Here is a 14,170-nt window from a genome sequence, read left to right as displayed (position 1 = left end):
TCCTCAAAGGCCTCCTGACTGTCACCTTCTCCCCCATGCCGTTTCCTCCCACCATTCTCTCTTGTTAGCACATTCCAGCCCTCTGCCACTTGCTCTATTTAGAGCTGGGCCTCTCCTCAGCCTGGACACCAGATGGAGGTGGAGGTGGGGGGGCACAGACCGACCAGAACAGACCGACCAGATTCACCGCCTTTTACTGTTTAGACTCCGCACACCCTCTGGGCGGCCCGCCTACAGCATGAAGGGCAGGTCTAGGTTCTTCTCGCCGGTGCCCACATAGATGTAGCCATAGTTCTTGGTGCGAGGAGCATGGTAGAAGGTGAGACCGGGCCAGAGCAGGCTGCGCAGCACCACCAGGGCGTTGCCCCTCTCCATCTGGACACTCCAGGACCCTGGGGGTGGGGAAGAGACGGCAGAGGGCAAGGCCTGGGCGTCATGGAGGCAGAGCCCGGCCAGGGGTGCGGAAACCCCAGCTCCAGGCAGCCAGGCCTGAGAGTTAAGGTTCCACTGGGAAAGGGAAAGAATTTAATTATCCCGGCGCTTTACTCCTCCTGATTGCCTTTGAGCCATTTCACTGCTCATTAAAGCCACTTCCAGAGGGAGGGCGAAGGAAATGAAAAGAGGTGGAACTCAAAGCAGTCCGTTTTGTTCCTGTCAGCAAGTCTAGTGACAGGTTGCATGGGGGAGGAAGCTGGGTTACTCGTGCACAGGCGGAGCCGGTTGGGGCTAGGCCGGGGAGACGCCAGGCTCCTCTCTTCCCTGCACTCAGGGGCTCGCTGGTGGCCTGCTGTCCTGGTGCACTTCACCTCTCTTGCAAAATTTTGCTCCAGGCCCAGCAACTTCACTCTGAGATGGATGAGACCTGCCCAGGCTCACATAAAAGTGTGGCCTTCTCAGGCCTCCAGCTCAATAGCCCTTTTCTGGCAGCCGGTAGACTGAGAGCCGTCCTTGGTGGGAGGGGACTTGGGCGGCAGCTAATGAGCCTTTGTCTGTCTTGGATTCTGCCCTGGTTTTTGCTCCCCAGACGGGAGCAGCCCAGCCTGGGGCTGAGTTGTGCAGCCACGGGGACTTGGCGGGAAGGGCCTGATCCAGCTCCAGAACCAAGGGAGGGAGCCGCTGTGTGGGAGGAAGGAGCCTGGGAAAATCGCCCCTGGATGCAGATCTGGAGCTTCTATTCCCCTGTGCTGAGGCCTCTCCCAGCCCAGCCGCAGCTCTGCCCCAGCCCTTGCCAGAAAGGCAAATGCTTTGAAGGTTTTGGTGTTGGACCAGCCAGTGATGCACTGAGAACTGCGCGGAGACCTTCATCAGCTGCCAGCCCAGCCCGGCTGCCTGGCTCCCGCTGCACCACTGCCCCCAGGCTGCCTCCAACCATGGCCCACCCCGGTCACCCCACACCCAGCAGCCTTAGAGCTCAGGCCCCACCCACCAGAGGCCACCCTGAATCCAGAAGACCTGACCACCAGGCACCCTTTGCCTTGATGGCAGCTCAGCCCGTCTCAGGGCTCCAGCACCTGCCCAGGTCAAAGCTAGAGCTTTTGGGGTATATTTAGTCTGCTGGCCCTGACCTGCTTGGGGGGTGCCCATGCAGGGGCCACCTCAGCACTGAGCGGTAGCCTGCACCAAGTACCACCAGCCAAGGCTGAGGTGATGAAGCAAAAGCCACAGTGTAGGCTTGACCCCCCCTCCCCCAGACCCCTCAGTGCCAGCCAGCAAGCATTGAGAAAGAAGAAGAGTGTCCCTGGGTCCCCAGAGCTCTGACTGGGCACTGCCTGGGGTCGAGGGGGGGGGTAGTCAGAGAAGTAGGGAGTATCTCTGCCAGCTCCTGCAGCTTGCCTCTCTAGATCCCTGAGATCCTCCACCTCATAAACCTGCCTGCAGGTTCTGGAGCCTTAGCCTGTTGCTCTCCCAGTCATTCATTCCAGAAAACAGATGGCCTAGGGGTAACAGGAGAGGGGGTGTGACAGAACACAGTGTTCCCAGTACACCGTATGCAGCTTCTGGCCAGAACACAGACCCCCGGAAGGTAACCCCGTCAGCTCCCTGTGCCAGTCCCTGCAGCAGCATCTGGGCAGTCCCTCTCTGCTCCAGGAGTCCACAGCCACAGCCCCCTGTAACTGAAAAAGGTCAGGCTCTGACCACCCAGAGGAGGCAGCTTACAGGCCCACTGCCCCCCGCCCCACACCCTGGGCCAAATGCAGCCCTGGAGAAAGAACTGGAGTCCCCCAACCAGACACGCTCAGCAGTTCCCTGTCATCAGCGCTTTGGCACACCCTGAGCAAGGACTGGCTTCCCCGGTACCAGCCTGCCTGCCTAGGGCTTGGCCACCTCTTGCTTCTAGTGGGTGGGGGAGGGGCCATGCTCATCACGGGCTCCCCCTATACTGGCCAAGCAAGAGCAAGGGGAAACAGGGTTCCCCCTCCAGGGTTGGGGATCTGTGCCATGCAGGCCCAGGGTGCTGGCAGAGTACAGAAGTGCTATTTGAGGGGCTGGGCAGCCAATGACACTACTTCCTCCCTCCCTTGCATTCCTGTCACACTTCTGTCCTTTCCTTGTCCCTGGCTCAGCTTGTCGCCCAGGAAACATACTCTCAACGTGCCAGGAGTCACGTAGCATATACCTGGGAAGCCAGGCTCTTGCTTTCACCTTCACCCACTTTTATTACTGCAGCTGCTGGCAAGGCTGGGCCCAGCCAGCTGCCACCACTGGGACTCTGGGGGAAGCAGCCTCCTGCAGCCCTAGTGTTCACAGCCCATGCTGTCTCCCAAGTCTCCCCAGACCTCCCCCTCCAGCCCCCTGTCGGCCACTCTTCTCCACAAGCTCTCTTTTCTGAGGATGTGGTGGGATACAAGCTGGTAAACCAGGAATGGGGCCTCCTGCATGAGCAGGAAGTCCTCCTGGATTTCCTGGGCCTTGGGGGTCTCACTTACCTTGACAGTGTGGGAGGCTCAGGCTGGGAGATGCTCATCATAGTTGCATTCCCCTGCCCTCCAGGAAGAAAGGCAGCCAAGTTCTGAGATTAAGTTGGAGGAGAGTGGACCAGGCTGGAGTTCAGGGCTGTCCAGGGGCGGCAGATGGCTCAAATCCACTCAGACCAACAACACACAAGTTGTCTCACACACACAAAAATGGCCACAGGCCCCTTCTCAGAGCAACCACTCCCCCACACCAGGGCAAAAGCATATGGGAGGGGGCGGGGGCGGGGACAGGCAGAAGAGTGCCCAGTCTTACTGACAGGCAAGGCCAAGCCCCTTGGTGCAGAAAGCCAAGCACCTGTCACCTGAACCTCCACTGGGCTGGAAGGAGGTGCCACCTGCATACCCCCCCGCCCCCGGAGAGAGGGCTGATCCCAGACCCCGGCTTGCAAACCCTCTCCAGGGCTGTCTCCCCTGTCCCCCACCTCTTCCCACCCATCACTTACTGAAGGCGGCTTTCCAGGCAGGCAGGCCCCTTGCTGCCCTCTGCTGCCTACTCTGGGCACTGTGCTGGGGTCCTCGCTGCTTCGTATCGGGCAGTCCCTGAGATCTCTGCTCCAGCCCAGAGAGAGGCGCTCTGCCCTCCACCCGCACGCTCTGCTTCCCAGGACAACTGTGCGGCACCTGCTGTTTTGCATTGCCACTTCCCATCCTCTGTTTCATTTGATCTTCCCAAACGCCTGTGAGGCACGGATTGTGCCTTGTTCTCAACAGCATCACCGGTCGCTGGGACATACTAGCGGCTCAGTGACTATTTGCTGACAGCATAGAAGGTTAAGGAGCGTTGAACAGCAGAGTACTGCCCAGAAATCCGGCATCCTGACTTAGTGCTCCATGTCTCACATAGCAGCAGCCCAAGCTCAGTGAACTCTTGGCTGTTGCCCTGTGTCTGCCAGAAGGATGCTTCTGCTGCCAAAGCCCTACTCCCACAGAACTCCACAGACCCCACAGCACAGTGGGACGGCTCAGGAGGCCACAAGTGGCTCCAGGCAACATCCCTCCATCCTTTCTCCAGCCAAGGGTGGTCCAGGGACCAACTGCTGAGTGCCTGGTCAACCCACATGGCCACAGAGAGTGGCCCAGGGACTGCTTGAACCATTCCTGCTCACAGGTGACACAGGGTTCCCCTCAACAGTTGCCTCAGACCCATAAAGGAAGCTGATCCTACCTGGGCAGGAAACAGCTCCCAGATCCTATTCTTCCCGCCAGTGCTGGTGCCCCAGGGAACCCTTCATTGGGACTTTGCTTCACTTGGCAGCCATTCCGGCTGCTGTCGCCTGGTGGGGCAGCCTCCCAGCAGCTCCTTCTGCTTTCAGGGGTAGACATGGCAGGGAGTCTGGGAGCAGAGTCAGAGTGTCTGCTGTCCCCCAGCCAGCCACATTTTCACCGCCACACCGCAGGCCCCACCAAACCATCCTGAGTAAAACCCAGCCGGACTTCCTGCAGGCTTTCTAGTGGTGGCTCTGGGAGGAGGGGAACTGGAGGCCCAGAACTGTGGAGTTTCCCAAAGTCAGGCCAGGAGCATCTCTACCCTCCGGCCCCTCCACACAGGAGACTCCAGGAGCCCTTCACTCCTATGGCTCCAGCACTAAGGACAAGGCAGTGTTCTGGGAGGGACTGGGGTATCAATCATCGGTTGATCTCTCAGCCCTGAGGCCCACTGTTAGTGCAAGAAGTCTAGGCTCCGGGGGGGGCAGGGGCAGGGGAGGAAGCCCTCTTGTGTCACCCCCCTGCCCTCCCCAGTCACCCAGCGCTCTGAAGGGAGAGCCTCATCTGCTGGCCCTGGGCTCCCTGCTGCCGCGGCTGAGATGTCCACACTGGGCAGAGCTTTCCAGCCACGCTCCGAATCGGGGAGGGGCTGCTGCCCCCAGATTAGGGGCGCTAAGAGGACTTTTCTCAGTTGGTCACGCAGGCCCTGGCCCTGGGTCCCACCACCACAGTGTTCCTAACTCCCTTTACCAACCAGGGATGTGCAGCTCCCTCCAGCCCCTAGTCAGGTGGGGAGCACAGAGTTGGAGGAGGTAATGGGAATCTGGAAAGTGTGTCTGATGGTTAAGAAATGCTCACCCTCTATAACCATCTCCCTGCCAGGTCCAGGACCCCCAGTCTATGCCCAGGGAGGCTTGACTCTGATGCCCCTGTGTGGTGGAGGCCAGCGAAGCCACTCTGCTGGCAGCCCTTAGCCACCTGTGACCCATGGCCCAGCCCCCAGGGCACTGCAGTAGCCTGAAAACGGCCTCCAGAGCCCTGGCTTGCCCCTCTGCATCCATTCATGCACCACTGCCTTATTATCACAGATCTGCCTACAAGCCACCAGCAGCTCCTACTGCCTCGGTCTACTCTTAGGGCTTCACAGGTGGCTCAGTGGTAAAGAATCTCCCTGCAATGCAGGAGATGTGAGTTCGATCCCTGGGTCAGGAAGATTCCCTGGAGAAGGAAATGGTAACCCACGCTAGTAGCCTTGCCTGGGAAATCCCATGGACAGAGGAGCCTGGCGGGCCACAGTCAATAGGGTCACAAAGAGTCAGACACAGCTGAGCAACTAAACGCTCCTACCCTTTGGCCCTCTAGGCCCTCCCTAGCCTGCCCAACCCCCCTCTAAGGCCTTTTTGCTGCTGAAAACTATCAATGATACTTATTTTCACTTGAGTGCTCACTTTGGCAGCACATATACTAAAGTTGGAACGACACAGAGAAGATTAGCATGGCCCCTGCGCAAGGATTCTCACTTGAGTCCTTAATGGCTTAAGCACTATCATAAATGTTTTGTATATGTGTTATCATTACATTTAATTTTCATAACAATCCAATGAGGTAAAAAATATCAATTTTCCCCTTTTAAAAATTGAGGGACTTGTCTGAGGTAACCAGGTAGTACACAGCAGATTCAGGATTCCAACACAGGCTTTCTGTTTCCAGAGCCCTTGTGTTTAACCACTACTGCCGTCCCACCCCTACTCTTGAGTTCCAGCCCAATTGGGTTGCTCACCGCTCCCCAGAAATGTTTCCCTCTAGTGATGGGGGTGACTACTGTCCAGCGATTCCCGTTGTCCACTGAAAACACCATCTACTTGACACCACAGTCAAGGCCAGAGCCTTGGAGTCTAATGCTTTAACACATACTGTGTCCTTGGATTTAACTCTCTGAGCCTCTGTTTTTCATCTGTAAAATGGGGGTAATGATATAATAGTATCTAACTCACAGATCAGCTGTGAAGATTAAAATGAACTAAGAAACAAAAACGAGGCACAGGAAAGAGGGTACAGTGCCTGGCACACAATAAGCAGTGTCGTTGCCTTTATGAGTAGTTCGTAGTATCATTGTCTTTGCCATCATCAACAACAGATCCCTCCAGCTCTCAGAACACCAAGCGTGGGGAGGGAAAAAAGCAGAGGTGCTGAGGCAGTGCCTTGGGTGTGGCCCCTGAATGCCCAGAGCCTGGCACCTGTCCTGGGATGCAGAGCCCAGCAAGAGCATCTTCCGAGGATGTGCTTCATCTCTACTGGTGGAGCCCAGGGAGGAACCAGGCTCTCTGACGCCCACCAACTGCCGGCTGTGTGCCTGGGCCAGGTGGGCCCTGAAGCACAAGAAGGCCTCTGAAGTTGTATGTTTTATGATTTAAAAAACACTTAGCAGGAGACAGATGTACAGAACTCATTTCCTTAGCAGGTGGTCCTCTACAGGTCAATAGGCACCTACTCCTGAGCACCAGCTGTATGCCAAGCACTGGATCTAACCCTGAAACCAACTGTGAAGATGTATATACAGCTAGTATTTTCAGGGATGTTTTGGTGGGGGGAAATTCCCAACTTGCCTTCATTCAAGATTGATATGAAAATCAAGAGAGACTTCCTGTCTGTGGAAGCACCTGGAAAACAATCCTTTTGTCTGCAAACATTTACCAACTCTCTACTGGGAGCTGAGCCCTGTATTGGGCCCTGGAGGAGCCTCCTACTCAAGGCCCCTTATTGAACTCCCAGTTGCCACCCAGGCCGTGGGTCCCACTCTTAAGAGGGAATGGCAGGTGGCATGGCCCACTGTTCTGACCTGGGGGTGGATCCAATGTCCTCCAAGTAACAGGCTGTTACCTTTGGGGATGTCGTGCTCCAAAGAGTCCATGAAGTCTAGGGACGGGTCGAGCTCAGCCTTCTCCAACAAGGTCTTGTTCTTCAGCTCAACAGGCTCCCTGAAGTGGAAGTAAGAACTCAGCTTCTTGGCTTCGGACAAGGACAGTCCTACAAAGGGGTGGCAGGTAGGAAGGGAGGGTCATCCCCAAGCCCCACAGTCCCCTTCCTCTCTCCTTGGAGACCACATGGAGGGGCTTGCAGAGGATTCAGTCAGCTCCTGATGGGGAACTGAAGGGTGAAAAGGGACCAGAGTTCTCTCAGCCAGAACTCGGCTCAGACCCTGCAACGAGAACAGACTATGGAGGAGGAGCGTGGGGAAGGTGGGGAGCCCAGCCCCACACACAGCCCCGAACCCAGGTGGCCAGACGCTCTCTCAGCCTCAGGCATAAAGGAGTCAGGGTCCAGTAAGGCCACTCGGCAGGTCCTCCCAAGTGATGTGGCGACAGTTATTCCTTCTCTGAGAAAACAGGCTCCCCTGGACTCCCAGACATGCGTCTGACTGTGCTCGGGAAGAGAACTTACCTTCAAAGGTCCGATTGACACTGATAGGTCCAAAAGGGGTCTTAAAGAGGGCGCCTCGGGGGATGATAGCCACAGCCTTGTCGATCTGGTCAATAACGGACACCAAGCGCGTCTCTTCCTTGATCTGGACCTGAGGAGACAAGAAACAAGTTATCACACTGGGGTGCTGTGCCCAGTCAGTCACGCCTGGGGCAGGGGCCCTCTGCATGTCCATCTGACCTGGGTCATCACGCAGAGATGCAGGTGCATGGAAATTCACCATGAGTGAAGCCCTTACCTGCCTTTCCTCCCTCCCATCCTTTCTTAAATTGGTAATACGTGCTGGTGGTGAGTACAACATTTAAAACTTTAAAACAAATTAATAAAAAGCAGTGTCTCATCTCATTCCTGGTCCCCCAGTTGCCCTCACTGGGAGCAGACACCATTAACAGTGTTTTATATAGCGGTCCAGAAACAAACCATTCTGTCATCATATTTTAATGTTGCTTATTTTGCCTTTTTAAAATATAAAAGCTGTCATGCTGACTATAGAATATCTGGGTGATATAGAAGTATTTTATCATATATACCTAAGAAAATTAAAGCCATTCATAATCCCACCTCCTGAAGGTAATCACTGATAACATATTGGTATAATCCCTTCTATTCTTTTTTTTCTCTGCCTGTATTGAAAGTAAAATTAGAGTTACAGTTTATAGTTTCTTGTCCTGCTCTTTGACTTAACATCATTTCTCAAGCATCACCCCATACTGTAACATGTTTACACAGATGAAATTTGGTTAGAATCAATATCAAGGGCTACCCCAACCCAAACAAAAGGACTTCATAGAGATGTTTGGGAGAAAACAGCACTTGACAGGGAAAGGGTCCCTGGGAGACCCCAGAGTCACTCAGCTACGTATTTCCCCTGGGCTGCTGATTGGAATTGTTTACAAAGGAGGAGATGGGAACTAGTAAGTGTCTAGGCCGGGTGCTTTAAATACATCACCTTGGGAATTCCCTGTCTAGTGGTTAAGATTCTGCACTTCCGATGTAGGGGACCTGGGTTCAATCCCTGGTTAGGGAACTAAGATCCCGCAACCCTTGTGGCAAGGCCAAAAAAAAAATAAATGGCACCTCATTTAACCTGTGCAAGTCTCAATTCTACAGAAGAGAAAACAGAGGATGTAGAGTTTGTCTGGCAGGCAGGGGGTTGCCACTGAAGCATCACAGACCTAGACCCAGACATTTGGCCTCACCTAGGTTCAAGTGCAAAGGTTGGATTTTGAATCACAGGTTTGTCTATTTTCAGAAATTGGGTTATTTTCCAACCATTCAATCCCATATTTTAATGTTGCTTATTTTGCTGTTTTAAAATATAAAAGCTGTCATGCTTACTGTAGAATATCTGGGTAATATGGAGATATTTCATAATATACCTAAGAAAAAACCACTCATAATCCCACCTCCTAAAAGTAATCACAGCGAACAGTTTCAAGTGAATGTGTTATCTGCCTGTGTGTGTGCTAGTCTCTTCAGTCGTGTCAACTCTTTGCAACCCTAACAACTGTAGCCCTCCAGGCTCCTCTGTCCGTGGGATTTCCAAGGCAGGAATAGTGGAGTGGGTTATCATGCCCTTCTCCAGAGGATCTTCCCAACCCAGGGATCGAACCCGCGTCTCTTGTCTCCTGCATTGGCAGCCGTGTTCTTTACCACTAGTGCCACCTGGGAAGCCCGAATGTGTTATCTAGTAAAATATAAATCTATACAATATAAGCACCTGTGCACATCCCTTGACCCCAAAGCAATGCACAGACCACTTCTTCCCAGCCCTGGCCCCATAACCCAGCTCTCCCAAGAGCTGCCCATCCCCTTGCCACCCTATTATCACTCCGGAGTGACGTGACCCCGGGCAGGTGACTTAACAGAGGTTTCCTCCTCTCCACCCGCTGGAGGCAACGCACCAGCTTCCCAGGGCCACGAGGATGGAGTGAGGGGGCCGGCACGGAGGCCCAGGGCCGAGCGCCCCAGGCCCCGCGGCCCCAGTGGCTGTGATGGTGGCCGTGCTTGCCACCACCAGTGTCCACCGGTGCAGCCCCTTGCGCTTGGGCCCGCCTCCTCTCTTCACTCACCACCACTTCTTCTTCAAAGACCTTCTCACCCTCGTTCACCTTCTGCAGCTCGGTGTGTTCGTACTCGTGGGAGGGGTCCCCCATGAAGCGACCCTTCACCACAGACGTCTGCGTCTCCATCTCCTCTGTGGCGGGAGGCAGGAGGCTCCACTCCATGCAGTTGAGGCTGCCAACAACATCTGCATGACCCCAATTCTAACTCCCCTCTCATTCCAGCTTCCTGCCCCTGCCCCTTCTCCCGAAGGGCTGAGGCCCAAGAAAGGCTGTTGGGAGTCACACCTTTCCCCCCTTAGAAGCCGCAAGAGCCTGTGGTATACCCCCACCCCATATGTGATGACATACAACTTAATTTCTTAAAAGCTTCAGTCTGCCAAGATTCCAAGAGCGTCTTCCTACATAGCTGGATTGTGAGACTGCAGATGAGTTTCTGGAAGCTAAACTTGCCTTAGTTTCAGATCCCTCTGCTTCAGGGGGCCCCACATCCATACTCAGCCTGCCTGCTGAGCTGATACACAGCCATCTCCCCCACACTTCTCCCGGCCCAGGCTCCGGGAGCTCTCCTCCTCAGGGCTTCAGGGGCGTCGCCAGCCCAGTCACTTCTTTCTCACATCCTGCCAGGAGGGGTGTCGCCCGCTCCTCCCTCATCTGCCCAGCACCTACATCCCCAGCCTGCTCTGTCTGCCCCATTAACTCTCCACTGGCTCCTTCACAACGTGAAGATGCCCCAGCTTTATAAAACTTTCAGTCTTCAAATCCATGCCCCTCTGGGAAATGCCCCTTTCCTGCCCATCCCTCCTCTTCCCCAACTCTGGACCGTAATCAAGAACACTTTGCCCTGCCAGAGCCCTTCCTCCCCACCCTGCTTTCACTCTGACCACTGCACCAGGATTCCACCCCCTGGCACCCCAAGAAACCGCTCTGAAGAAGGCCATCCTTGGGACCTACAAGCCAACAAGGGCATTTCCATGTCTGCTTCCTTTGACACCACCCCTTCCCCTTCTCCAGTGCCTTAAGTGTTTCCGAGGACCTGTTCTCACCCCTTTGGTCTCCACAGTCTCACCTACCTGACTCCTAGAACCCCAGCTACTTCCTAGTGGGTACCCCGAATCCAGTCACCTCTCACCACCTCCACTGCTTCCACCCTCATCCAAGCCACCATCTACTCTGGCCCAATATTGCAGCAGCTTCCTAACTGGTCTCCCCATGTCTGTACCTGCTCCCGCTTCAGTCTGGTCCCCACCCAACTGGGAAAAAATAAACCAGACTGTAACTCTGTGCAGACTCTCCCAGTGACATCCCATTGAGCCGAATGCTCACAGGGCCCTGAACAATTGTCTCAGCCTCGCTGACCTCACTGTGTAGTGGACCCCCCACTCCTTTCTAGCCACACTAGCCTCTACAGGATCCCACAAGTACACTAAGCCCACACCTGCCTCAGGACCTTTGCACTTGCCTGGAATGCTTTTCCCTCAGATAAACACATAGCTCACTCAGTTGCCTCAGGTCTCTTCTCAAATGTTACCTCCTGAGAGAGGCCATCCCAGATCACCCTGTTTATAATAGTACCCCATCCTGTATTCCGTGTCTCCCTTAGCACTTAGCACCAATGCTAAGCGTATGCTGTATATGTATGTGTGTTTATTGTCTGTCTTCTCTCCCCCGCCCAACTGTTGCTGCTGCTGCTAAGTCACTTCAGCCTTGTTCAACTCTGTGTGACCCCACAGACGGCAGCCCACCAGGCTCCTCCGTCCCTGGGATTCTCCAGGCAAGAACACTGGAGTGGGCTGCCATCTCCTTCTCCAATGCATGAAAGTGAGAAGTGAAAGTGAAGTTGCTCTGTCGTGTCCGACTCTTGGCGACTCCATGGACGGCAGCCTACCAGGCTCCTTAGTCCATGGGATTTTCCAGCACACACACTAAAATGTAAACTCCATGAAGACAAGGATTTTGGCACTGAATTCCCCATGTCTAGATCAATGCCTGTCACATACTAAGTGCTGGAGAAATAAAAACTTATTGGAATACAGTGAGGTTCAAATCTATATCTTCAGTCCAAATTTTTCTTTTGGACTGCAGATCTGTACTTTAATATGCTTCCTTACCACTCTGCCCCACGGGCACCTGACACCAAATTCGCTGGGCCTTCCCTAGTACCTCCTGAATTCTTTCCCAGTGCATGGCACCAGCCCTTACCCAGCTGCCTAAAGCTAGAAGGGAGGGTCAACCTTGACCTCCTCTTCACCTTCCCCCATTTGGTCACAAGCCCTGCCACTTCTACCACTGAACTCTTTCTAACCCCACCCCCCCATTTCTTCCCCCTTTCAGTCTGCAACAGACATCCAAACGCTCGCCCACTTCCAGACCCTTCTGCCCACTCAAGTCCGAGCAGGCTCTTCTTGATTGAAGGCCCTCAGTGGCTCTGCATAGCCTATGGACAAAGTTCAAATCTCCTGGCCTCTCCATCGAGTTCAACATGAAGACCCTAGGCTGCCACTGTCCTGGTTGCCTACCCTCTGTTCTCCCAAACACCCCAAGCCAGCTCCAGCCAGCAAGTTTGCAGTTTTTCCCTCTGACTGGCCTGCCTTTCCCCAACTCCTTCCTGGAGAACTCCAGGTCCTCTCTCAGATCTCAGTAATCTTATCTATTAAAAATTGCTCTCTGAATAGCATTGAAACACGCATACTACCATATGTGAAACAGATCACCAGTCCAGGTTCGATGCCTGAGACAGGGCGCTCAGGGCTGGTGCACTGGGACAGCCCGGAGGGATGGAATGGGGAGGGAGGTGGGAGGGGGGTTCAGGATGGGGGACTCATGTACACCCGTGGCTGATTCATGTCAATGTATGGCAAAAACCACCACAATATTGTAAAGTAATAAGCCTCCAATTAAAATAAATAATTTACAAAAAATGCAAAAGGAATAAATAAGGTCTTAAAGCTGAGATATTGAAGGCAAAAAAAAAAAAAAAGATGCTCTCCAGGAGAACGTCCCACCCTGCCTCCCCTTCGTGTACACCTCTGTCAGTTTTCAGATGCTTTGCTGTAGTTACTGGGTGTGAATAAATTGGAGATAGGGAGAGTCTTAGCCATCTTTGTAACCCCAGGTTCAGCACGGAAAACATTCAGTCAATGTTGGATTGCTGCATGGATAGGTAAATGAAGTCTCCAACTTTCTTTGGCCTGAACAGAACGCTTGTAAGATGGGGAGCTCTCCATCAACGGGGTAGTCAAAAGGAGGCTGGATGGTCCTAAATGGCAGTGTCCAGGAAAATTTCCTCAGTTCTAAATCCCTTCCCTTCCATTCCACATTCGTTCACTACGTCCTGGAGTGCCTCCTATGAGCCAACACCTCCACCCCAGATGCTTCAGGACCCATTTCCAAAGAGCTCCCCACTACCCCTCAAGGCTTCTGACCCTTCTCCAAACTAAAGCCAAACTTTAGTTTGGACCCTTCTCCAAACGTTTCTCTTTGGAAAGCCAAGTCCACCACAGGGCTTCTACTCCGGGTTTTCATTCTCCGGAAGCTTTCATCTTGCCCCGCCTCCGTTCTTGCCCTGCTTCCATTATTAAACCGTCAACCTCTAAGTTTCTCTGGCGCCCCTCCCCAGGTGTCCTCCCGGGGCTGCTCTCTCAGATCTCACCCTCTCGCTTTCTGGAACCCGCCCCTTTAGGTCCTACCTCCCATTCGCCCCTTCCCGGCCCGGTAGCCCTCCCCTCAGTATCCCCCTGCGGCCTTGGCCAACCGGGGCGCCCTCTCCACCTGTACAGGGTCTTGCGCGGTGCGAGCTGGTCCTCGCTCACGCCCTGAGCGATGTAGTAATCGCCGACGAGGCCGAGGATGCGGCCCCAGAAGAGGACCCGATCGAACCGGTAGTCGCGTTTAACCAACGTAAGAGAAGTGAGCAGCGAGGCCCGACGGTCCGGGCTAAGGCCCTGCCCACTGCCAGACGCCAACTCCAGAGACAGCAGGAGGCTTTCCGCGTCCATCCGGTCTGCGGCTCTGCTCAACGCCCGCCGGGTTGCTAGGAGAAACCGTGTCCATGGAAACCCAAAGCCCCGCCCCTCCATCCTACCGGAAGCAGGATTTCACCCACCTGACCTTCTTTCTGCAGGCTAGCCTTCTGGGGCCGCCCGCCAGCCAGCCAGCCCTTCTTGCCACGGGGAGCTTCCGAAAAGCCTGGGCGTACACTCGCTCCCTCCTGCTTCCCTTCCCCACTGGGTGATGGGAGGTGTTCAGTTGTCACGGCAACGGCATGGTTTTACCCCAGAATAAGCAGGATACAGTGGTAGGTTTGAAGTCCCAACTTAGCCCAATTCCAGGGCTATTTTGCTTCCTCTAAAGCCCCTCCACACAGTCGACATTTATTGAGTCCTCATTGTATAACACACCCAATGGGGGCTTGGGAAGAAAAACAACAGTAGGACTAGCTATTTC

At 54.3% G+C, this 14,170-nt stretch overlaps 1 protein-coding gene and 1 pseudogene across 1 annotated transcript; one reads left to right on the top strand and one right to left on the bottom strand.

Moving 5' to 3' along the window:
* Nucleotides 1-178: 178 nt before the first annotated feature.
* On the bottom strand, nt 179-13,751 carry RSPH9 (radial spoke head component 9). Its single transcript, XM_055406290.2, has 5 exons — nt 13,496-13,751; nt 9,734-9,899; nt 7,623-7,752; nt 7,062-7,208; nt 179-392 (listed from the first exon to the last, which is right to left on the bottom strand). The coding sequence occupies exons 1-5, from the start codon at nt 13,720-13,722 to the stop codon at nt 232-234; spliced, it is 831 nt and encodes a 276-aa protein (XP_055262265.1). The 5' UTR covers nt 13,723-13,751; the 3' UTR covers nt 179-231.
* LOC129543931 (U6 spliceosomal RNA) lies at nt 5,622-5,721 on the top strand (annotated as a pseudogene).
* Nucleotides 13,752-14,170: the final 419 nt, after the last annotated feature.

The sequence above is a fragment of the Moschus berezovskii genome, chromosome 23, assembly GCF_049115385.1.
Source record: "Moschus berezovskii isolate FMDL1 chromosome 23, NW_MosBer_1.0, whole genome shotgun sequence".
NCBI lineage: Eukaryota > Metazoa > Chordata > Mammalia > Artiodactyla > Moschidae > Moschus > Moschus berezovskii.
The sequence above is the reverse complement of the archived record's forward strand: the minus strand, read 5'-3'. Positions and strand labels throughout refer to the sequence as shown.

What these genes read in the sequence shown, in the direction of transcription:
- RSPH9 (XM_055406290.2), bottom strand. Translation starts at nt 13,722, where the DNA reads ATGGACGCGGAAAGCCTCCTGCTGTCTCTGGAGTTGGCGTCTGGCAGT. An exon ending in CCGCGCAAGACCCTGTACAG is followed by an intron (nt 9,900 to 13,495) that starts GTGGAGAGGGCG and finishes TGTTGTTGGCAG; the next exon opens with CCTCAACTGCATGGAGTGGA. An exon ending in TCTTTGAAGAAGAAGTGGTG is followed by an intron (nt 7,753 to 9,733) that starts GTGAGTGAAGAG and finishes TTGTCTCCTCAG; the next exon opens with GTCCAGATCAAGGAAGAGAC.